This window comes from Scyliorhinus canicula, chromosome 12 (assembly GCF_902713615.1).
Source record: "Scyliorhinus canicula chromosome 12, sScyCan1.1, whole genome shotgun sequence".
NCBI lineage: Eukaryota > Metazoa > Chordata > Chondrichthyes > Carcharhiniformes > Scyliorhinidae > Scyliorhinus > Scyliorhinus canicula.
Window position 1 is genome coordinate 147,161,361 of NC_052157.1, and position 24,359 is coordinate 147,185,719.

At 45.3% G+C, this 24,359-nt stretch overlaps 1 protein-coding gene across 11 annotated transcripts in view; it reads right to left on the reverse strand.

The window, feature by feature from the left end:
• rap1gap2a (RAP1 GTPase activating protein 2a) overlaps positions 1-24,359 on the reverse strand; it is a 499,188-nt gene that overhangs the window by 43,805 nt on the left and 431,024 nt on the right. For all 11 annotated transcript variants that reach the window (XM_038814443.1, XM_038814438.1, XM_038814441.1 and 8 more), the window contains 6 exons: positions 13,465-13,497; positions 11,939-12,151; positions 11,241-11,344; positions 8,795-8,873; positions 5,312-5,365; positions 999-1,082 (listed from right to left, as the gene is read on the reverse strand). In XM_038814443.1, the coding sequence (XP_038670371.1) occupies positions 999-1,082; positions 5,312-5,365; positions 8,795-8,873; positions 11,241-11,344; positions 11,939-12,151; positions 13,465-13,497 (567 nt within the window). The remainder of the gene's footprint in view (positions 1-998; positions 1,083-5,311; positions 5,366-8,794; positions 8,874-11,240; positions 11,345-11,938; positions 12,152-13,464; positions 13,498-24,359) is intronic.

Consider the following 24,359-nt stretch of genomic DNA (forward strand, 5'->3'; position numbering starts at 1 on the left):
GCCCAGTGCTCTTCCAGGTCTATTTTAGAGGATATGTGGCATCCCAAAGGATGTGAGGTAAAGGCTGACAAAGCAAACGTTGAAATCAATATTTAAATGGGGCTGGATTCAACTAAAAGGCATCTGAGGGCGGGATTCTCTGGCCGTATCTGCCCGGCGACCGGAAATTCCCGCCTGAGGTCAATGGACCTTTACATGGTCCGCGCCCACCTGTGACGATCTTGCGGCAGTCAGGGCACAAGAATCCAGCCTTTAGTGTCATTTTGGGCGAGTTTGGGTGAGATCCAGCTCAGTATCCAACCACACTTAGCGGGCAATCTCACTGCACGCGACCCGGGGCGTGATGAGGCCGGTAAATCTCGCGAGAGGCCTCTCAGGAACGCACCCTTCATCCCCCAACCTTGATGAGACCCCTTCATACCTAGGCTTCAACCCCAGCCTTTCATACCCCCGTCTCCCCTTCCCCCCTTTCTGGGCGTGCCCCCCCCCCCTCTCTGGCCCTTGGCAGTGCCACCGTGGCACCTGGACAGCCTGGTAGTGCCCCTCCCAGCCTGGTAGTTCCACCCGGACACCCTAGCAGTGCCAAGGTGCCAGGCGGGCAGTGCTACGGTTCGGGTGAATCTCGCGAGACGTTGCGAGCGTCGTGAATCTTGCGAGAGGCCTCTCGCGGGATTCAATGGTCTCGTCCCGACACCAAGACGGGCGTGATGAGGCCGTTAAATCATGCCCAACGCCTTTATAATTGTGGCGCCGGAAGTCTCCTCATTTGCATGTACAGGAGAATGTAAATACGTCCGTGAGTGATGTGGCTGTTATCTCAGGCCCTGTACCTACTCTGTCAACAAGCTCACATTAACATTGCAGAATATTGCCTGGTATTAGCTGCAAGTTGTGATCAGAACCTACCTAATAAATATAGAGTGAAGCTATTTTGATAAATGCTGGTATAATCCAAGATCGAATCCTGTATTTTTTTTTTAAGGGTAGTCATTACTCACTTGTCTGATCTTCTGATAGATGACGCCAAACTTGAAGTTGTTATTGATCTCGTGTTCATCATATGCGACTATTAACTGGGATGCCTTGGAGAAAATAAAACAAGCCAATGAGGGCACCTTGACAAGAACAACTTTGCAAAATTATTCTGCCCCTGGAGTTCCACTAACTTCTGAGAAAGAGGAGTTTGACTATCACCCTGGCAACCAAGTTCCGGTAAGAACTGAACTTTAGTTTGTCGGGATGGGCCTGGTCTGTAAAGGTTGGTAAAATATTCAGTTGACAGGGGGATATTTCGGGTTGGCACATCTCGTTGCGATTTTACCCCCGGGACTTGGTTTGAACCCAACCCAGGATGAAGGGGTAAAATCCCCCTGTTTCTCTCTGTGACCATGTGACACTGTTTGGTCTGGGCATCACCGATGGTTCCTTATTGCCCATCGCAAATCACTCTCTAATTCGACATTCCGAAGCACACATTAGTATCCGACTCAGAAAGGGCACAGTGCACCATCACAACGGTGTGGTACGGATTAAAAGGACAGCTAGAGGAAGCCTCAATACTGTTCTAAAAGCTAGTGCCCGTTTTGAGTTGGCAGTGGTTGGTCAGAAAATCAAACAGAAAATTCTCAGGCGCTGTTGCTTTGGCAACTTACCGAGCCACCAAATAATTGAAACAGATACAACATTAAAAACATCCCTCAACAGGGGGGGATGCGATGTTAATCAGACATGAACCCAATAGTCTCGTTGGCACTTTTCCCTATTTTGTCTAATTATACATAACTCTCTGCTCATTTAGATCGGAGCATTGTTCTTAATGAGGATTCTTTGAACTCACTGCTACTATCTAAGGCAGGGTTTCCCAAACTAGATTCCGTGGGAATCATCCAGGGGTTCTACTGTATGTCCAATAGTTTTGAACTTTAAAAAAAAAAGCTGCCCTTCCATCTCGTCCAATTGGAGGCGGATTTCACACTGCGTTGGCTTCTGATAGGCGCACTAATCTGACAATCAGCAGCCAAAGCACCGAGAAGCCAGCCTCTGATTGGGTGAGCTGGAAATACCAGCAACCTCAATTTAAACTCACGGGCAAGGTTGGGCGTGAAGGCGACCGGATGGTGGAGCCATCTACGGGGCGGGAGAGGAGGGTCCAGGGCCGGGGGCAGGGGAGACCGACTTGGAGGAACAGAGAGAGAGAGATGTATGAATGTGCATGTGTGTGGGAGAGAGGTGAGTGCGTCTGTGTGTGAGACAGTGCGTGTGTGTGTGTGAGAGAGAGAGAGGTGAGTGCGTCTGTGTGAGAGACAGGTGAATGTGTGTGTGTGAGGTGAGTGTGTCTGTGTGTGAGAGAGGTGAATGTGTGTGTGTGTGTGTGAGAGAGCGAGGTGAATGTGTGCATGTGTGTGTGAGAGAGGTGAGTGTGTCTGTGTGTGAGAGAGGTGAATGTGTGTGTGTGTGTGTGAGAGAGAGAGAGAGGTGAGTGCGTCTGTGTGAGAGACAGGTGAATGTGTGTGTGAGGTAAGTGTGTCTGTGTGTGAGAGAGGTGAATGTGTGTGTGTGAGAGAGAGGTGAATGTGTGTGTGTGAGGTAAGTGTGTCTGTGTGTGAGAGAGGTGAATGTGTGTGTGTGAGAGAGAGGTGAGTGCGCCTGTGTGTGAGAGAGGTGAATGTGTGTGTGTGTGAGAGAGAGGTGAATGTGTGTGTGTGAGAGAGAGGTGAGTGCGTCTGTGTGAGAGACAGGTGAATGTGTGTGTGTGAGGTGAGTGTGTCTGTGTGTGAGAGAGGTGAATGTGTGTGTGTGTGAGAGAGGTGACTGTGTGTGTGTGTGTGAGAGAGAGGTGAATGTGTGTGTGTGAGAGAGAGGTGAGTGCGTGTGTGTGTGTGAGAGAGAGGTGAATGTGTGCATGTGTGTGAGAGAGAGGTGAGTGTGGCTGTGTGTGAGAGAGGTGAATGTGTGTGTGTGTGTGTGAGAGAGAGGTGAATGTGTGTGTGTGAGAGAGAGGTGAGTGCGTCTGTGTGTGAGACAGGTGAATGTGTGTGTGTGAGGTGAGTGTGTCTGTGTGTGAGAGAGGTGAATGTGTGTGTGTGTGTGTGTGTGTGTGAGAGAGAGGTGAATGTGTGCATGTGTGTGAGAGAGGTGAATGTGTGTGTGTGTGAGAGGTGAATGTGTGTGAGAGAGAGAGGTGAGTGCGTCTGTGTGTGAGACAGTGCGTGTGTGTGTGAGAGAGAGGTGAGTGTGTTTGTGTGTGAGAGAGGTGAATGTGTGTGTGTGTGTGTGTGTGTGTGAGAGAGAGAGGTGAATGTGTGTGTGAGAGAAGAGTGTGTGCATGTGTGAGAGAGGAAAGTGTGTGTGTGTGCGAGAGAGAGAGGTGTATGTGTGTGTGTGTGCCTGAGTGTGTCCATGTCCATGTACATGTGCTGCTTTTGGGTGGAAGTCTGCGTGTGTCTGAAATGAGAATCCAGCTCTGAACTTGACTAGAGTAAGGATAAGTGAGTTTTTCCCAAAAGTGGAGGGTTGGTGTGAACACTGTTCTCTTGACCTTGCTAACCACACGCATATGTTCTGGTTCTGCCTCAAACTCGTAGGTTTCTGGGTCTCCATGTCGGAGATATTCCGGTTGGCCATATTTGGGATGTTGGACTTTGCCAGTGATTCAGTCTGGGGTAGAGGCGGATGTTTTCGCCTTTGCTAGGCTGATAGCCCGGAGGCGAATATTGCTTGGTTGGAGGTCTCCCACTCCGCTCAGTGCCTCTGCTTGGTTGGGTGATTTAATGTCATTCCTACACTTGGAGAAAGTCAAGACCACCGCCCGGGGGTGGGTGGAGAGGCTCTACCCAAGATGGCAACCGTTTGTTTCCTTATTTAAGGAGTTAGTCACTGTCAGCTGTTCGGGAGGTTTAGATTAGTTTTAGTATTTAAGTTAATTATGTGGGGTTTTTTTACTTTTAGATTTGCTTGTCATTTGTTGCACTTTTTTGCTGTTTTTTTTGTTGATAATTATGGAAAAACTCTAATAATCATAAAAGACTTCTCCATTCGAAATTCCTATTCCCACATTCCAGCTACAAGCAGCCTCAGTAACCATGTAAACATGACAGAGGCTCTGCAGCACCATGGCTGGTTGGATGGCGGAATTACATCACAAAGAAGTCACTGACTGGCATTCTCCAGCTGTCGGGATTACCTGTCCCCGCCGACAGCGCACCCCAGCCCGTGGGTTTCCTGATGGTGCGGGGTGGCTTCAAGGGGAAATCCCATTGACAATTGGCAGGAAGAGAGAATCCCATCCAGCGATCGGCACACCGCCGCGTAACACGCGGCTGGGGTACGGGAGAATTGAGGCCCAGTGATATATAGATCAGCGATGGGCAATCTAGGCTGGTGAGTGGGCCACATGAGTGGCCCTCTTTCATCTCAGCGCATCACAGGATTGAAATTGAACCTGCCCATTAACCATGGCCCCATGAATAAGATTAAACACATTTAATACACCCAATATTTCGTAACGAGTTATAGATAATGCCTAATCATTTATACATTCTAGAACTATCAACTTCAATTGGTAAAAACAAAATAAATATTTACACTTTGGACGCAGAGGGAGCGCTCGGCTCTCACAGTCGATGTTGTGAGTGATCCGCGCGATCCTCACTTCCCTCGCCCTCGCTTTACGTGTGTATCAATTCAGTCATACCGCTGGAAATAAACTACGTGGACGGAAATCAGCGGAATGTGGCAACCCTGCGCATGGGCAACGGTCAACAAAATGCCTCATGGGCCACATTCAGAACCCAGTTCGGCCTAATGCGGCCCCCCTCAGTCTGCAGGTTGTTCACCACTGATATAGACAGTTTCCATAATAATAATCGCTTATTGTTATGAGTAGGCTTCACTGAAGTTACTGTGAAAAGCCCCCAGTCGACACATTCCGGCGCCTGTTCGGGGAGGCTGGTACAGGAATTGACCCCGCTCCGCTGGAATTGTTCTGTATTACAAGCCAGCGATTTAGCCCACTGTGCTAAACCAGCCCCTGGTTTGAAGAGGTGGATTGAAGAATTTATAATGAAGATATAAAAATAAGTACAGAATGCGTGACTTTAAAACGTCAAGTGGATTATTTTTGTACACCTTAATCCAATGATCTCCCATTCTCTAGCCAAGCTTCACCTGAAGACTACATTTGGCCCTGACTATCACATCCAGTGTATATATGTCATATGGAGATTATTATCTGCTCCTCCCACTGAAGAAGAAAACTCAGAAGACAATTTGAACATGGCCTAGTAACAGCATGATGTTACTGAATAATTACCTTTGGGTAAAGAACAGGGGAGAATTTCACACAGGTCAGGTCATCACAGAGAAGCTGAGAGAAAAAGAGAGACAATGATCCATTAGGACATTTAAATGCTCTGCTGCTTTTCACTGGACACACAGTTACCATTGTTGTATAACACTGTGCCTTCCACCACATCAGAATTTATTGTTCTTCCATTGAAAACAGAAGGCAGGAGGAGGCCAGTCGGCCCTTCAAGCCTACTTTGCCATTAATTTTGATCATGGCTGATTATCAAGTTCAATTTTCAATTCCCTGATCCTGTCTCTCTCTCTCTTCCCCCACTCCCCCCCATGCGATTCCGCCCCCCCCCCCACCCCCCCCACGCGATTCCCCAAGAGCCATATCTAATTCCTTCTTGAAATTTCACAACATTTTGACCTTGACTACTTTCTGAGGTAGTGAATTCCACAGATTCACCCCTCTCTGGGTGAAGAGCTTTCTCCTCACCTCAGTCCTAAAAGGTTTGCCCCTTGTCCTCAAACTATGACCCCTAGTTCTGGACTCCCCCACCATCGGGAGCATTCTTTCTGAATCTACCCTGTCCAATCCTGTTAGAATTTTATGAGTTTCCATGAGATCCCCTCTCACTCTTCTAAACATCAGTGAATATAGTCCTAATCAAACTAGTCTCTCCTGATATGACAGTCCAGCCATCTGAGGAATCAGCCTGGTAAACCTTCGCTGCACTCACTCCACAACAAGAACATCCTTCCTCAGATAAGGACACCAAAACTGCACACAATACTCCAGGTGTGGTCTCACCAATGCCCTTTACAATTGCAGCAAAACATGCCTATTCCTATAGTCAAGCCCTCTGGCTGTGAAGGTCGACATACCATTTGCCTTCTCTATTGCTTGCTGTACGTGCCCGCTTACTTTCAGCGACTGATGCACAAGGACACTGAGGTCTCCCTGAGTAGTCACCTCAATTTACACCCATTCAAATAATAATCTGCCTTTCTATTTTTGCTACCGAAGCGGATAACCTCACATTTATCCACATTATACTGAATCTGCCATGCATATGCCCGCTCACTCAGCCTGTCCAAATCCCGCTGAAGCATCTCTGCATCCTCCTGACAGCTCACCCTTCCACACAACATTTATATAATGTGCAAATGTAGAGATAATACATTTGGTTCCCTCGTTCAAATCAATATATAATGTGAACAGTTGGGCTCCTAGCACAGATCACGGCGATACCCCACTAGCCACTGCCAGACAAGTGGAAAAGGACCCATTTATTCCAACTTTTTACTTCCTGCCTGCTAACCAGCTTTCTATGCATCTCAAGACACTACCTGCAATCCCATGCGCTTTAACTTTACATAGTAATCTGCTATGTGAGACCTTGTCGAAAGCCTTCTGAAAGTCTAAATAAACCACATCCACCAGTTGTTCCTGGTCAACTCTACTCGTGTAATATTCAGTGATAATGTATTGATTTTTTTTTTCATTTTTAAAAACGTTTTCCAATTAAGGGGAAATTTAGCGTGGCCAATCCACCTACCCTGCGCATCTTTGGGATGTGGGGGCGAAACCCACACAAACACGGGGAGAATGTGCAAACTCCACACGGACAGTGACCCAGAGCCGGGATCGAACCCAGGTCCTTGGCGCCGTGAGGCAGCAGCGCTAACCACTGCACCACCATGCTGCCCCATGATAATGTAACAATAATGATAATGTAATATAGGGGTTGTCTGTGGTGCACATTCGTTTCTAAATACTATTGGATGAAGGATTCCTACATCGTTTCCACAGTTCTTTTTCGTTATCTTGCTTTGAGAGATACCATCAAGAACTGTATTAGTTATTTGATCAACTGGCATCTACTCAAAACGTTACTGCACAGTCCCCAGTAGAGTTTATAGGAAATCTGTTAAAAATAAAAACAAACTAGCTGCTTAAAAAGTGGGCTCTGGTCATAAATCAAATGTGTAATAATCCTCCCGTGCGGAGTTGCGAACCAGTTTGGTGGGTGTCCCGTTTCGCTGCCCATTTTGTTTTGCTGAATTGAACTAAATCTCACAGAGTTGATCATCAGCTCCCCAGCAGTAATGTAAAATAAAATTGGCCTCCCCAGCTGTTACCATTCTTATTCCCTACAGAGACCCTGCTGGACTAACGGCGAGAGTACGTTATATAGAACTGCATCAAATTAACAACAGAGAAACAAGCCACTCGACGCAACCGGCTGGCAGTGTTTATGCTCCACTCGAGTCTCCTCCGCCTTACATCATCTAACTACCAGCATATCCCTGTATTCCTTCCTCTCTGATGTATGTTAAACTTCTATAAAACACTGGTTCAGCATCAATTGGAGTTCTGTGTCCAGTTCCGGATGCCGCACTGCAATGGGAGAAGTGCAGAAAAGATTGACAAGAATGGCTCCAGGGATGAGTGATTTCAATTACGTCGATAGATTGGAGAAATTGGGACAGTTTTCCTTGGAAAAGCGAAGGTTGACAGGAGATTTCAAGGCCATGTGCAGTCTGGACAGAGTAGATACGGATTGGGAAATAGGAACAAGGGCAGATTTAGGGACAGATCGGGAAAACCTGTTCCCACTGATTGAAGGAATGGAGAACAAGAGCACAGTAAGAAGCCTTACAACACCAGGTTAAAGTCCAACAGGTTTAGATAGAGAAATACAGCACAGAACAGGCCCTTCGGCCTACGATGTTGCGCCGAACTTTTGTCCCAGGTTAATCATAGAATTTTGGACAATTTTTCATGGCCAATCCACCCAACCTGCACATCTTTGGACTGTGGGAGGAAACCGGACTACCCGGAGGAAACCCACGCAGTCACGGGGAGGATGTGCAGACTCCACACAGACAGCGACCCAAGTCGAAATCGAACTTGGGACCCTGGAGCTGTGAAGCAATTTGGCTAACCACAATGCTACCGTGCTGCCCTTAAGAAGTTAACCTACACTCCATTATTCTACCCTAATCCATGTACCTATCCAATAGCCGCTTGAAGGTCCCTAACTTTTTCGACTCAACTACTTCCACAGGCAGTGCATTCCATGCCCCCACTACTCTCTGGGTAAAGAACCTATCTCTGACATCCCCTCTATATCTTCCACCATTTATCTTAAATTTATGTCCCCTTATAATGGTGTGTTTCACCCGGGGAAAAAGTCTCTTGACTGTCTACTCTATCTATTCCCCTAATCATCTTATAAACCTCTATCAAGTCGCCCCTCATCCTTCTCCGTTCTAATGAGAAAAGGCCTAGCACGCTCAAATGTTTCAAATCACTGGCTTTCGGAGCATTGCTCCTTCCTCAGGTGAATGAAGAGGCGGGTTCCAGAAACATATATGTAGACAAAGTCAATGATGCAAGACGATACTTTGAATGCAAGTCTTTGCAGGTAATTAAGCGTAAGGCGCTATGAATAAGCATTGAGGAAAAAAAATAGGAATGATATGGTATTAAGCGGTTTACCTTTGCTATCAGTGGAATACTGGGAAGCCGTGGTACTCCGGCAAGGGGGAGTCGCTCATGTATCGTTTTGGATCTGGACCTATGAAAACAAAAACTAAAAGCCTCAATAAAAGTTGCTTGTAGTTAAAATTGGAAACACGCAGCTTCTTCAATACATGGTGAGTTAAGTGTCGACAGACAGGATTAACCCATTGTGTGGGGAACCATTGTGTGGGGAACCAATGTGTGGGGAACCATTGTGTGGGGAATCAATGTGTGGGGAACCAATGTGTGGGGAACCATTGTGTGGGGAACCAATGTGGGATGAATGGTTAATGACCAAGTCATTTACTGTCGGACTCAGGCCTGCTTCCCATCTGATACATTTTGGGATGGTTGAGGACGGAATTCAAACCTGTTACATAACATTTCTGTGATACTCGGGTCCTTCCGGGGTTGGCGATTTGCTCGGAAATCATCATTTTCACCACTTTTTAATGATAAAGTCTGGTAGGTCAGGTGGGGAACTAGGCTACACGTGACATTACCTATAGCAGCCCACAGGGTGTTAGGTCTCACAACATTGAATATCTCAGTAATAACGCATGACTCTTCATTATCACTAAGGTTACCATTCGCCTGGGTCAAAATAACTATTTGCGATGGCATGTTAAGCCAAATGGTGCCCAGCTGCAGAATTTTCTTTGCTGAAACTCAAAGTACCGGTACTCCCTGTGGCGTGCTAAACTAAATAATCGATTTTCTTGACAATGGGGTGCTTCCCATTGCAAATGACAGGCCTGCTGAATTCGGCGGGCTGCGGAGCTGAATGATTGGCCTGTCGTGCGAATGTTGGAAGGGTCACAGACTCCAGTTTACAGATTACTTTAGGCATTAGAAATCCTGTAGTGAGCCAACGGTTCCATTTGTCTGTAACAACGGTGGTGCGATCAATGTATGATGGGCAAAGTGGACGTGGGAGCTGGAATTACAGGTACAGGCAGTACATGCTGTACTACAATGTATTTTATGTAAATAATTTACTTCAAAATGCACACTTTCAAATCGTCAAAAACAAAGAGAAAGGGGAAAGGAAGACAATCATTTCATGCTGGCTCCTTCCCTGCTATTGCAGCTCTACAAATAACTCCCGATCTCCAATTCCTACGATAATTAATCTCTAATTAACAATGGGAAGCCCTTTTTATAAATTAGAGTGTGTGGTCTCAAATGAAAAAGCTACAAAAATACGGCTTCTTACTAATATAGAACATCAGAGAAACGAGTTGCATTTATATCGCGTCTTACATGACCAAAGGATGATCCAAAATGGATTACTGCCAATGAAGTACTTCTGAATTGTAGACACTGCGGTAATGTGGGAACGAACGGCAGCCAATTTGCATGCAGCAAGCTCCTACAAACAGCAATATGACCTAATGTTTCCGTGACATCGATTGAGGGATAAACATTGACCCGGAAACACAGAATAACCCCCTTCTCTTCTTCAAAATAGTGCCAAGGGGTCTTTCATGCCCACCCGAGAGGACAGATAGGGCCTTGATTTAACGTCTCTTCTTGTGGTCGGCTCCTGGAGTAGGACTCGAACCCACAAGCTCCTTGTTCAGTAGCACAGCTGCTACCAAGTGAGCTACGGCTGACACGGGTACATTTTCTGGTCCCACCCGCCTGGGGGGGGGGGGGGGGGGGGTCGTTGCGGGAAGAACGGAATATCATGGTCACACACTGGTTAGCACTGTTGTTTCACAACGCCAGGGTCCCAGGTTCGAAACCCAATTTGGGTCACTGTCTGTGTGGCGTCTGCACGTTCTCCGAGTGTGTGCGTGGGTTTCCTCCGGGTGCTCCAGTTTCCTCCCACAAGTCCCAAAAGACATGCTTGTTAGGTGAATTGGACATTCTGAATTCTTCCTCCGTGTACCCGAACAGGCGCTGGAATGTGGCGACTAGGGGCTTTTCACAGTAACTTAATTGCAGTGTCAATGTTAGCCTACTTGTGACAATAAAGATTATTATTACTGTATTTGGCGGACTATTTGAAAGGCCCGTTCACCTCGGGAGGGTATTTCCAGTCTCAGGGCGGGCGGGAATGGAAAATCCTGCCGATTAGTAGCATTGCCCCAGGTGTGGTCAGGATAAAACAGTAAGATGTGTTACAACACCAGGTTCAAGTCCAACAGGTTTATTTGGAATCACTAGCTTTCAGAGCACAGCTCCTTATTCAGAAGGAGTGTTTCCAAACAAACCTGTTGGACATTAACCTGGTGTTGTAAGACTTCTTACTGTGCCCACCCCAGTCCAACGCCGGCATCTCCACATCAAGTATAAAACAGTGCATTAGTTGGCTTCCTGTGACCATCAGCACGGGAGATCAGCTAGTGAACTCAGGGAGATGGCACTTTGGCCACATGGCTTTTGCGTATTATACAGCAGAGCTTGCTTCAGTTACCTGAGTATAATCCTCAAATATTCTTGCCCATCAGCATCTTCATACTTGACTGAAACAACCAAGTTTCCAAGAACACTGCAAGAGGTGTAAAAATTCAGATGTTCCTAAAGGAATGAAAAGCATTGTTCATATTGTGTCAAAGGCGTTCTGAATCAAAGCGATCTCCTCCTCAATCTGATATTACATTAAAAGAGCGCACTTTACTTTAACCTTAAGATAAATATCTTTTGACTCACAGCCAAATGCTTTGCTGTGGAAAAGTCATTTGCCGGGAACGACAATCTCCAGGTAACTTGAGGTCACACAATGACGTGGCAAGTCAGTGCAGCTCTCTCTGGAGGTACCTGCATGTCTCTAGTTGGGCTGATCCTGTATTGCTGAGCTGCCTAGCTCCTCATTTCCTCCCTGGTTCTTTGGCATGTTTTAGAATAAGCATTTCTCGTAGGTCTCCCCAGGCATTTCTCACAGAAGGTGAGGGAGTGGAGTCCAGTATTGGCTTGGAGTACAGGGCATGGGGGTGTACGCTTGTACCAGTGTTAGAGTGTAGCTGATGCTGTCTTGCTCAAATGTTTTGATCGACCCCCCCCCCCCCCCCCCCCCCCCCCCACATGACTGACTCTGCTTGCTTGCTATTGACAATTTCAGTGTTAACAGTGGGCAAGTTGTGTGGCACACCAATCACTTCCTGGGCCACTGACCTTGTTGAGAAAGTGCTTCCTGTAGGCCCTGGCTGTGCTGTTGCATTCCAGTTTGTAACCGAACGTGCTGGGACTCAGGCTCTCCACCACGTCTTCCTCGCAGAAACTGCTCTCAGATGACGTCGGCGTGGTGACGGTCTCCATTCCTTCGATCCAGTACCCTCCAAACTGGGGGAGGATAATGGATTGATACGGCCCTGCTTTCTCTATTACCTGGGTAACACAATTAATCCCATTTGTTAATCCACGGGGAAATATCCGGATCTCCCAATAAACTATGGAGCCACAGAAACTCAAGCAATTTCTTTCACCTCTGAAAGTTTTTTTTACACAAAGAAGCTTTGCGGACATGTGTTTTGATTTGACTGCCTGGGCGCTAATCTGCTGGAGTGGACTCTCTGCCCATTGTAGAACCCACCCAATTTTTATGAAATTAAAATTGTTGAGTTCTACATCGGGTGGGTGATCCGCGTCGTGGAATTCTAACCCTGCAATTTATTTGTTAAGAGAACATTCATTACAGGTATTCACACCTCAGGTTTCCCCTGTAGTGGGCACATAGTTGTCTAAATTGCCGATGAAAGGTTTGGCCGATCTGTCCAGGAAGTGGACCTTTTCTATGCTGAGTGAGGGCACTTCCCCGGGGCCCTTGTGATTTGGCAGTCACGGGGATCGTTCAAGTGGATCTTCATTTTGATATTGTAGTGGGCACCTTGCAATCGCAGATGAGCCAAACCTGGCAGAAACCTGGAAAACTGGGTTTCAACTGTTCAGTTAACCGTAAAATGCAACACTGGTGACTTGCTCAAAACTATCCTCAGGCCACAGAAAGATATTAACGACAAAAAAAAAATTGGGAGTGATTTTCCGACCGTATTACGTCCGGCACACATCCCGCTGTGTCTGGAAAATTCCGGGAGAGGCCTCAAATGGGAGTTTCGCCGGGTGCCGAACAGTTTGCAATGTTCCCCGGGCCCTCCTGCCAGGCGTAATCAGGTTCATGCCCAGCGATTGTCATACATTTAAATGGATTTTTAATATTCAAAATCGGCTTCACGTTGAATCTTCCAGGAATGTGCAATGTTCCCACCCCCCGGCATGGTACTGCCGGGAATTACTACCGGTCTCCACAAATGGGGACCGCGATGACCACACCGGGGTGGCGGGGGGGGGGGGGGGGGCTCGGAGGCCATAGTGGCCCCAGGGTGGCCAGGGGCATGGCAGGCCACTCACCTCTTCGCCACCATAGAAGGGCTAACCCTGTGTTGGAAGAACGCCACCGTTTATCTGATCGAAGCTGACCCTTCTAACCCATTTTTCTAAAAGCAAGCACCTCTGGATATTGTGAAGTTCTTGGGACAGAACCAGTGATTTATTCAACCAGAGGCATTTCAAATTAAAATTGCATGGGCTCATAAACGTGGATCCTTTTTTAAAAATTCATTATTCCCTTCCCAGCAGACTCCCAAAATGCACAATGTGTTTTTCAATACAGATATAAACTTCTGGAATTACGGTAGACTTACCTCATCAATACTGGGATAGGGGATATAGTCATCCTGGAAAAGAAAAACACACATACACATATCTATGAATTGGCACAAGTTAAATGCAAATTTGCCCATTTAAATGCATTGTGTGGTAAAGTCTCAGATTCTGGAAGTACCTGTCTCTGGCATTCTGATGTCGTGTCAGAGGTCCTGGAAGGGAGGGTGCGCTCCGAGTTCAGAGGCAATATTTGGAGTGTCGACGGGGGGGGGGGGGGGGGGGGGCTGCTGCCAACGGCCCCCGACAGGCGTGGAGGGATTCCTGTCTCCGCCCAAAAAACGGTGCCGGAGAATACAGCAGCCGGCGTCGGGGCGGGATTCTTGCCGGCCCCCCGTGGTTTCTCTGACCCACCCAGGGGGTGGGGGGGAATCCCGCCCCGGGTGGTTTTTTCAGCGACATGGCAGGGTTTCTTAGGTTAGAGAAAATTAAGTTTGTCTTAGGGGGTTCACTAGAGGGGTTCGCTCGGAGGTGGCAGCCGTTCATCACCTTCTTCAAGGAAAATTGACCTACAGCGGGGGGGGGGGGGATGTGAGGGAAGTGATGAATAAGGGTAGGAAATATAATGAAGGGAGAACCGTGGGATGGAGTAGGTACATGGATCATGATAGTTAGGGGTAATGCTCGGAGGGGTGGTGATGGGTATGGAATTGTGAGCTTTTTATGTTTAAAATGTTAAAAGCACTTGTCTCTGGCAGAAAGGGTGCCAACATTCAGCCAGTGACTAGATAGAAACATGGAAAATACGAGTAGCTATTCGGCCCGTCAGGTATGCTCTGCCATTCAATAGAATCATGGCTGACCTTCGACCTCAGCACCATACTCCCACGCTCTCCCCATACCCCTTGACTTCTTTAGAGTCCAGAAATCTGTCTGTTTCACTCTTAAATATATTTAGTGACTTGGGGTGCGTTCGGCATGGAGTTGGGCGTGATGGGCGAATCCCAAATCATTTAAGAGAGGCCCAAATCGTGCTTTGTGCCGTTCCGATCATGAGTCACCCGATCCACTGCACCTGCCGCTATCTGGATCACGCCTTTAGGTTAATTAAATATTCCAACATCACATTCACCCGCCGCTCGGGAGCAAAGGGCGTGCATACGGAGCCTCAATCTGGCGCTGCTCAGGACTGTTTTCCACAAACATGGACCAGGGGTGATGGCAACTTGGGAAGTCTTAGAGCCATTGGAGCCGCCCCCCCCCCCCCCCCGCGTGTTCGGCGACAGGGCATGTATTGCCCTGGCAGCCGGGCCCCCTGGCAGGGCCAACTAAGCCCCCTGGCAGGGCCAAGGGTCAGGACCTGAGGGGGACCATGTCCGTGAATGGGTGGAGTGAGGGTCGGAGGGGAAATACTGAAAAGGGGGGGTTGTGGAGCACTCTCAATCTTACATAGAGATCAGGGCAGCCTTTCAAAATGGCGCCCTGATCTGTGAGGAGCCGGTCCTGCTGGCGAGCTCCGCTCCCCAGTGCTGGAAAAACTTCAAAGTGCGACCTCAACCGGGTAGAACTCCCTGAGGCCCAAAAACATGTCCACGTGCAGTTAAATAGCGGTCTCCATTTCTGCATTGTGGCAGTTGTGAAACACCCTGCCAAGTGTGCTCAAAATCACACTTTGAGGTTTTTCCGTTGAATCGCACCCTTGATCTCCGCAATCTTCTGCGGTAGAGAATTCCACAGGCTCACCACCGTCAGAGTGAAGACATTTCTCCTCATCTCAGTCCTAAATGGCCTACCCCGTATCCTAAGACTGTGACCCTTGTTCTAGGCCCACCCAGACAAGGCAAACAACATCCCTGCTTCCAATATGTCCAGCCCTGTCAGAATTTTATGAAAAATTAATTTAGTGTACCCAATTTTTTTTTCCCACTTAAGGGGCAATTTAGCGTGGCCAATCCACCTACCGTGCATATAATTTTGGGCTGTGGAGGTGAGACCCACGCAGACACGGGGAGAACGGGCAAACTCCACACGGGCAGTGACCCAGGGCCGGGATCGAACCCGGGTCCTTGGTGCCGTGATGCAGCAGTGCTAACTACTGCGCCACTGTGCTATCCTAACCCTGTCAGAATTTTATATGTTTCAATTAGATCCCCCTCTCGTTCTTCCAAATTCCAGTTAATCATGACCCAGTCAATCTAACCTCTCCTCATGTGACAACCCTGCCATCCCAAGAATCAGGCTGGTGACAATACGCTGCACTCCCTCTGTGGCAAGTACATCCTTTCTGAGATCAGGAGACCAAAATCGCAGTGGTTTGGTCTCACCAAGGCCCTGTACAGCTGCAGTAAGATAACCTTGCCCTTGTACTCAAGTCCTCTTACAATGAAGGCCTACATGTAATTTGCCCTTCTCACCATTTGCTGTACCCACATGCTTACTTTCAGTGATTGGTGCACAAGGACATTCAGGTCCCTTTGTACATCAACATTTCCCAATCTATCACCATTTAAACAATCCTCCTGGCTGGCTGCCGGCGGGTAGCTTAGCCAACAAATGGCCGGATCCAAACTCAAGAGTAAACAATTCTCTGCTACCAAACTGTTGCGGAGAGAAGTACAGCTATTCGACCTCATGGTAAAAAATTGCAGCATGTTGCTGTGCAGAGGGACCCGGGTGTCCTTGTGCATGAATTGCCACAAGTTGGTTTGCTGTGCAGCAGGTAGTTTACAAGGGAAATTGGATTTTGTCCTTCATTGCTAGAGGGATGGAGTTTAAAAATAGGGATGTTATGTTGCAGCTGTATAGGGCGCTGGTTGAGACCACACCTGGAGTACTGTGTACAGTTTACGTCTCCTCACTTGAGAATGGATGTATTGGCACCGGAGGGGGTGCAGAGGAGATTCAATAATTTGATTCCTGAGTTGAGAGGATTAGATTATGAGGAGGGACTGAGTAGATGGGGACTATAATCATTGGAATTTAGAAGAATGAGGGGGAATCTGATAGAAACACATAAAATTATGAAGAGACTAGTGTTATGGACCAGGGTTTAGAGAACCCCGAAGTGTATCATGGATTTCGCCTGACCCACAACTTTTAATAGATTGTGGTTATGGGGAGCACAAGGGCCTACTTTACAAGTGTGATGCAACAGAGATCTAAAGTACTTTTAAAACAAAACCATGTTTATTTATGAACCCAGTTAACACTTTATAAACCCACAGTAAACATCTCAACAACTATGAACACCAAAAATCCCCACAGATACAATATACTATAAGTAACCCTTCATAACTTTCCTAACAACATCCATATGTTAAACCCTTTTTTACAGAAAGACTGCAGGTTTAAATTCTCTACAGAAACAGGTATTACTTTGAAATCCTCAAATGAGCTGAAGATAGTCTGTAGCTTGTAGAGAGAGATCATTATACAACTGTTTGCTTTGCCAGCTCCGAAAACAAAACTAAAACACACTGTAGCTGCCTGCTCAAAAGCGAAAGTGAAAAACAGCCAGGCCAGCTCCACTCACACTGACATCACTGCAGCTATTTGATGAACATCCATTTCTTAAAGATACATCCACTACAGCTATTTGATAAACACCTAGTTCTTAAAGGTACTCTCATATGACACCTCCCCCCAAGAGAAAAAAAACCCATCAACTTCAAGATGGTTTCATTTTTCACCTTTTCACTATCCTTTAAGAAGTATTGACAGTGAATTTACATTTATTTTTTAACAAAACAAAACATGCAAACATTTATAATAGTTCATTTTAGTTCTTCTTCCTCTACTGAACAAACTTCTCTTGATCACATTCGTGACAAAGCATCGGCTGTCACATTTTCCCGTCCTGTCACATGTATTATATTTAAATGAAATGGCTGTAGCAATAAACTCCATCAAACAGTCTTGCATTGTTAGTCTGGAATCGCTCCAAAAAAGTTAATGGATTATGATCAGTATATATAATTGTGTCAGACAGATTGCTGGTCACAGAAGTTTGAAAATGTTGCAAAGCCAGGACCAAGCTCAAAGTCTCCTTCTCAATCGTTAAATATTTCTTCTGGTGAGAATTCAATTTCTTTGAAAAATAACCAATAGTCCTTCGTCGTCGTTTTGTAGAAGCACTGCACCTAAGCCCACATCACTCACATCAACAGTCACTTTGAATGGTTTTGTATAATTTGGGACGGCTAACAAGGAGCAGTGGTTAACACAGCCTTCAGGCAGTCAAATGCCTGTTGACACTCCGCTGTCCACTTACATTTGCTACGCTTCTTTCGCAAGTCCGTCAGTGAAGTAACTACACTGCTAAGATTTGGCACAAATTTCCGGTAGAATCCACTCATGCCAAGAAATCACATTATTTCCCTTTGTGTCGCGGGTATTGTAAACTTCCCAATAACTTTTGTTTTCACATCCCGTGGGATCATTCAACCCTGTCCGATTGTATGGCCCAGGAAAGTGACTTGGTCTTTTCCAAATTCACTTTTTTCCTAGGTTTACCACCAAACCCACCTCCTGAAGTCAATAGAATAACTCCATCAGATGTTTCAAATGTTCTTTCCATGCCTGGCTGAAAATTACCAGATCGTCAATGTATACTGCACAATTGAGTAATCCTGAAACGACTTTGTTAGTTAACCGTCGAAATGTGGCCGTGACTCCAGATGGTATGTACCAATTCAAATGGCATAACTTTGAATTGGTACATACCATCTGGAGTCACAAAAGCTCAAATCTCCTTCGCCCTTTCGGTACCTGCCAGTAATCTTTAAGTAAATCCAGTTTGGAAATAAAAGCTGATTGTCCCACTTTCTCAATGCAATCCTCCAAACTCGGGATAGGATAAGAGTCCGTTCTTGTAACTGCTTTAACCTTGATATAGTCCACACATAACCGTTGGGTATCGTCTGGTTTTGGTACCATCACTATGGGTGAGCTCCATTGGTTGCAACCCACTTCAATTATGCCTGTTTTAAGCATACTCTCAATCTCTTTGTTAACCTGTGCCAATTTTAACGGTTTAAGTCTATTTGGATGTTGTTTAATTGGAACAGCATTTCTCACATCTACATCATGTATAGCTATTTTAGTACTTCCCAATTTATCTCCACAAACTTTCCCATGTGATATCAATAACTCTTTCAGGTCAGTCCATTTCTCCTCTGGAAGGTAACTCAACAATTTATCCCAATTTTTAAGAATATCCTCATTTTTCAATTTAATTCGTGGGATGTCAAATTCAAAGTCATCTGGATTTGGTTCGTCACTTTGAGTTAGAATCATTAAAACCTCCTCCATTTGCTTTCATTTCCTTTAAAAGCACCTTTTAAGCATATTAACATGACACACGTGGTGAGTTTTCCTTCTATCCTGCGTTCTTACCACATAATTCACCTCACTTAATTTCCTTTCAATCTGATAAGGTCCACAAAATCTTGCTTTTAAAGGTTCACCTACAATTGATAACAATACTAAAACTTTATCTCAACTGGCAAACTACGAACTTTGGATTTCTTGTCTGCTACCCGTTTCATCACATATTGTGCAATTTGTAAATGCCGTCTAGCCAATTCACCTGCTTTATTTAACCGTTCCCTAAAATTTATTTATTTATTTTTTTTAATTTAGCGTACCCAATTATTTTTTTCCAATTAAGGGGCAATTTTAGTGTGGCCAATCTACTTATCCTGCACATCTTTTGGGTTGTGGGGGCGAAACCCACACAGACACGGGGAGAATGTGCAAACTCCACACGGACAGTGACCCAGGGCCGGGATTCAAACCCGGGTCCTCAGCGCCGTGAGGCAGCAATGCTAACCACTGTGCCTCCGCGCTGCCACCGTTCCCTAAAATTTGACACATAATCCAATAATGTAATTTCTGATTTCTCACTCACCAATTTTTCCTTAATCAATTTAAGTAGTTCTCTTACCTCATGACCAAAAATTAGTTCAAAAGGACTGAATTTGGTTCACTTATTAGGTGCATCCCTAATTGCAAATAGTACGAATGGAATTCCTTTATCCCAATTCTCTGGATAATCTTGACAATAAGCCCTCAACATTGTCTTTAGTGTCTGATGCCACCTTTCTAACGCTCCCTGCGATTCTGGTTGGTACACAGTTTTTTTAAAAATTTTTTTTTTTTTAAACAAATTTAGATTACCCAATTATTTTTTCCAATTAAGGGGCAATTTAGCGTGGCCAATCTACCTACTCTGCACATTTTTGGGTTGTGGGGGTGAAACCCACGCAGACACGGGGAGAATGTGCAAACTCCACACAGACAGTGACCCAGAGCCGGGATCGAACCTGGGACCTCAGCGCCGTGAGGCGGTTGTGCTAACCACTAGTTGGTACACAGTTGATTTAAATTGTTTCATTCCTAAGCTATCCATAATTTCTTTGAATAACTTTAGATAAAATTTGATTCTTGATCTGATTGTATTTCTGTGGGTAGTCCATATCGAGTAAAGAATTTAAGTAACTCCTTCGCAATCTTTTTAGCTGTAATATTGTGCACTGGAATGGCCTCTGGTAACCTAGTAGACACATCTATTATAGTCAAATGATATTGATTCCCACTTTTTGTTTTAGGAAGCGGTCCTACGCAATCAATTATGAAAGGTTCCTCAAATGCTGGAATGGGTATTAAGGGCGCTGGTTTTATCACTGCTTGAGGTTTCCCTATCACTTGACATGTCTGACATGATCGACAAAATTTAACTACATCTTTATGTAGTCCAGGCCAATAAAAATGTTTTTGTATTTTAGCTTGAGTTTTCCTTACTCCCAAATGACCTCCCACTGGTACCACATGTGCTACTCGCAACACCTCCTTTCTATACCCTGCCGGTAATACCGCTTGATGAACTTCTGTCCACTTTTCATCCGCCTGCATATGTAAAGGTCTCCATTTTCTCATCAAGACATAATTTTTATGGTAATAACAATCCGGTATACACTAAGATTCCTCTTCTGTGTATGCTTTCTGATACATCCGTTTTATTTCTATATCTTTCTGTTGTAACTCCGCCAATTTTCTTGAACAAAAATATCCACCTCATCCTTCACCTGTTCTTGTTCTTTTTCAACCATCTGATCAAAAATCATTTCTGATAATTGCACTTTACCTTTATCTTCACTCTCTGATTTCTCCTTGTCTTAACCTGTGACTTTATGACCTTGTTACTACAGAATCCGGAAAAATCCCAGGATATTCGTCCTTCAACCCTTCAGTTGTCTGATTTTCCACTGGCTTATCAACCACAGTAGACATCACTCCCACCTGTGATACAGCTATATCATTACCCAAGATAAACTGTATTCCTGGACAAGATAGTTTCTCTATTACTTTTCTCTATTACTCCGACTACCAATTCACCAATCTTCACTGGACTTTCTAATCTTACCTTACATAATAGAACACTACTCATCTCACCCTGAATTCCACATATTACCACCTTTTCTGGCAACATTCCTCCCAAACTACGTAACTCCTCATCTCTTACCATTAAAGATTGACTAGCTCCCGTATCTCTTAAAGTTGTATCTCTTTACCTGCTCCGTCTGTTACACATGAGTAAACTTTACCCACACAAGTAAATTCTTTAAAGAGATCTGGCACCTTCTTATCAATCACTTCTTGATCAGGCTGTACAATCTTTTGCACCTTCTTTGCTGCACTTGGGCTTTCCTTTGCCACTTCAACAAACCCCATTGTCTTATCCTGTTTTACCACATCAACCTTCCCAGTGCTTTTCTTCAACCACTTTACATGGCCTAGTTTATTACAGTGAAAACATTTAAAACTTTTCATTTCTCTTCCACCCTCCTGGACTTCTTTTTAAATCTGTAATACACTCTCCTTATTATCTCCCATCAGATCTCCTTTACCTCTACCATTTGAGTATTTCTCTTTTCCTCAGTTTCTATCCCTCACAGGGCTTAAACTATGTTGAAACCCAAGCTCTGATTTATGAACTAATTCTTTATCATCTGCCATTTCTGCTGCTAACCTCACAGTTTTAACCCTCATCTCTTCCACACGAGTTCTCACTACATCAGGAATTGAATATTTAAACTCCTCCAAAAGTATAATTTCTCTGAGAGCTTCATACCTTTGGTCTATTTTCAAAACCCTTATCCACCTATCAAAGTTACTTTGTTTGATCCTTTCAAACTCCATATATGTTTGACCAGGTTCTTTCCTTAAATTTCTAAACCTTTGTCTGTAGGCTTCAGACACTAGTTCATATGCACCTAAGATGGATTTTGTCACCTCCTCATACGTCCCAGATACCTCCTCTGGTAGTGATGCAAACACTTCACTAGCCCTACCTACCAGCTTTGTTTGAATCAGTAATACCCACATGTCCTGTGGCCACTTCATTTGTTTAGCCACCTTCTCAAAGGAAATGAAAAAGGCTTCTACCTCCATCTCATCAAACCTTGGCAATGTTTGGACATATTTAAATAGATCCCCACCAATATTTCGACTATGACGCACTTTATCTTTATACTCATCACTATCCTCTAACTGTACATTTCCCTTTTCATCCGCCAATTTTAACTGACTGTCATGTTTCATGACCATTTGCTGAAGTTCAAACTCTCTCTCTCTCTTTCCCTTTCCTCCCTTTCTCTTTCTTTTTGTTCTGCCTGGGCTATTCTTTCTTTGTTTCTTTCTTCTCTCTCCTTTTCCTTTTCCCTGATCTGTAGCTCCCTTTCTCTCTTTTTCTCTTTCCGCTCTCTCTTTGTCTTTTTCCCTGATCTGCATCTCCCTTTCTCTCTCTTTTTCTCTTTCCTCTCTCCCTTTCTTTGTCCCTCATTGCATATTCAAGTTGCTTTAATTATTTCGCATGTTCCAGTTCTTTAATCTGTGACTGAGTTTCAGACTGTATCTCAGGCAAGTTTAAATGCGCAGCTAGCGCCATAAGTATTTCTTCTTTTTGCATGCTTCAGATAACATTACTGTCTTTAAGTTCACAAAGCCAACTCAATAGATAGACGTTTATCCCCCTCGAGCCCCCACTTTGTTATGGGCCAGGGTTTAGAGAACCCCGAAGTGTATCATGGAGTTCGCCTGACCCACAACTTTTAATAGATTGTGGTTATGGGGAGCACAAGAACCGACTTGACACATGTGATGCAACAGAGATCTAAAGTACTTTTAAGGCAAAGCCATGTTTATTTATGAATCCAGTTAACACTTTATAAACCCACAGTAAACATCTTAACAACTATCAACACTAATACTCCCCACAGATACAATATTCTATAAGTAACCCTTCATAGCTTTCCTAACAACATTCATATGTTAAACCCTTTTTACAGAAAGACAGCAGGTTTAAATTCTCTACGGAAACAGGTATTACTTTGAAATCCTCAAATGAGCTGAAGACAGTCTGTAGCTTGTAGAGAGAGATCATTATACAGCTGTTTGCTTTGCCTGCAGCTATCCAGCTCCGAAAACAAAACTAAAACACACTGTAGCTGCCTGCTCAAAAGCGAACGTGAAAGACAGCCAGGCCAGCTCCACTCACACTGACATCACTGCAGCTATTTGATAAATACCGATTTCTTACTGGTTTAACATTGCTTCCAAAAGGCAGCCCATCTGACAGAGAAGCATTTACTGCACTGAGGTGTCAGCCGAGATTATGCACCCAAATCCTGGAATTGGCCTCAATCCTAGATCTTTCTAATTCAGGCACTATAGCAAACGGTGATTGCATGATTGAACCAAATGGGAACTATGTCCCATAGTTCTCGTTTACCTATGTGTTTTCCCATCGCCCAGAGCACTAAGGAATACAACGCTATCTAATGCATCCCGCACTCCCTGTCCTCACACGCGATCCCCGAACCCCTCCAAAGCCCCAACTCACCTATAAGGGGATCCTCGCCCCACCTCAGGTGCACAAAGCCTGATCGCCACCACACAAAAAAATGGCAGCTTGGCGCTTTGGCACTGCCAGCCTGTCGGGATTCAGGGTTCCAGGCTGGCATTGTCAGGGTGCCAGTGCGCCAAGCTGGCACCAGCAGTGGAAGGTACCACCCTGCCCAGGGGACATGCACCTGGGGGCCTCCAATTCCCTGGGAGACCCCGACAAGTGCCATTCCATTAGGTCCCTGTTCATGGAGACCATACTGAACGGCACTTGCCTGACGTCTCCAAAATGAAGTGATAAATCCCAACGCCTTGGTTACCTCAGGGAACTGCATATTAGAGCGAGACTTACTGTCTTGCTCTAGTATGCCGACTTGCCGAAAGGTGATCCAGCCCAAAATGGATCCCCGGAGCGGGGTCTCCTGGCATTTACCGGCCACTTTGCACCGCGATGCGCTGCTTTTCAGGTGCAGCATGGCTAGTAGATCTCACCCTGAATCTTGACTGGGGGACCTAACCTAAAGAATTTACTGAATATGTGGAGACCTCAAATTGCGATTCAGACATAAACCCAAGCAAGACTCAGAATCTGCCAACTATCCCATCACATTATCAGGTTCAGGAATTCTTCCAATCTGATATCTCTGACAATGTTATGTTACAATTATGAAGTCTAAAAAGGTTGTTACCAGCATGTTTTGGGGCGTGCCCTTAATTTAAGGCAACAAAAAAATGAAGGGGTTATGTGACCAGTTCTGAAGTCTGCCCGATTGGTTCTGAAGTCAAGCCTGGGTGGCTTGATTGTTCGGGATAAAAGGGATCCACATTGTTTTACTGGAAAGGAGGTACAAGGCGTTTACATATGGAGACAATGGCAGAAGCCTCTGTGCTAACAGTTAATAGACTGTGGGTCGCAAGTCCCAGAAAAGTGTTGAAAGTGTCAGATTGTAAATATCACGGACAAGTTAGTCTGCCACAATCTTAGAGAGAGAGGGCAGCTTGAGGGCGAATGTCTCTCTTGTTCGTTATTCAG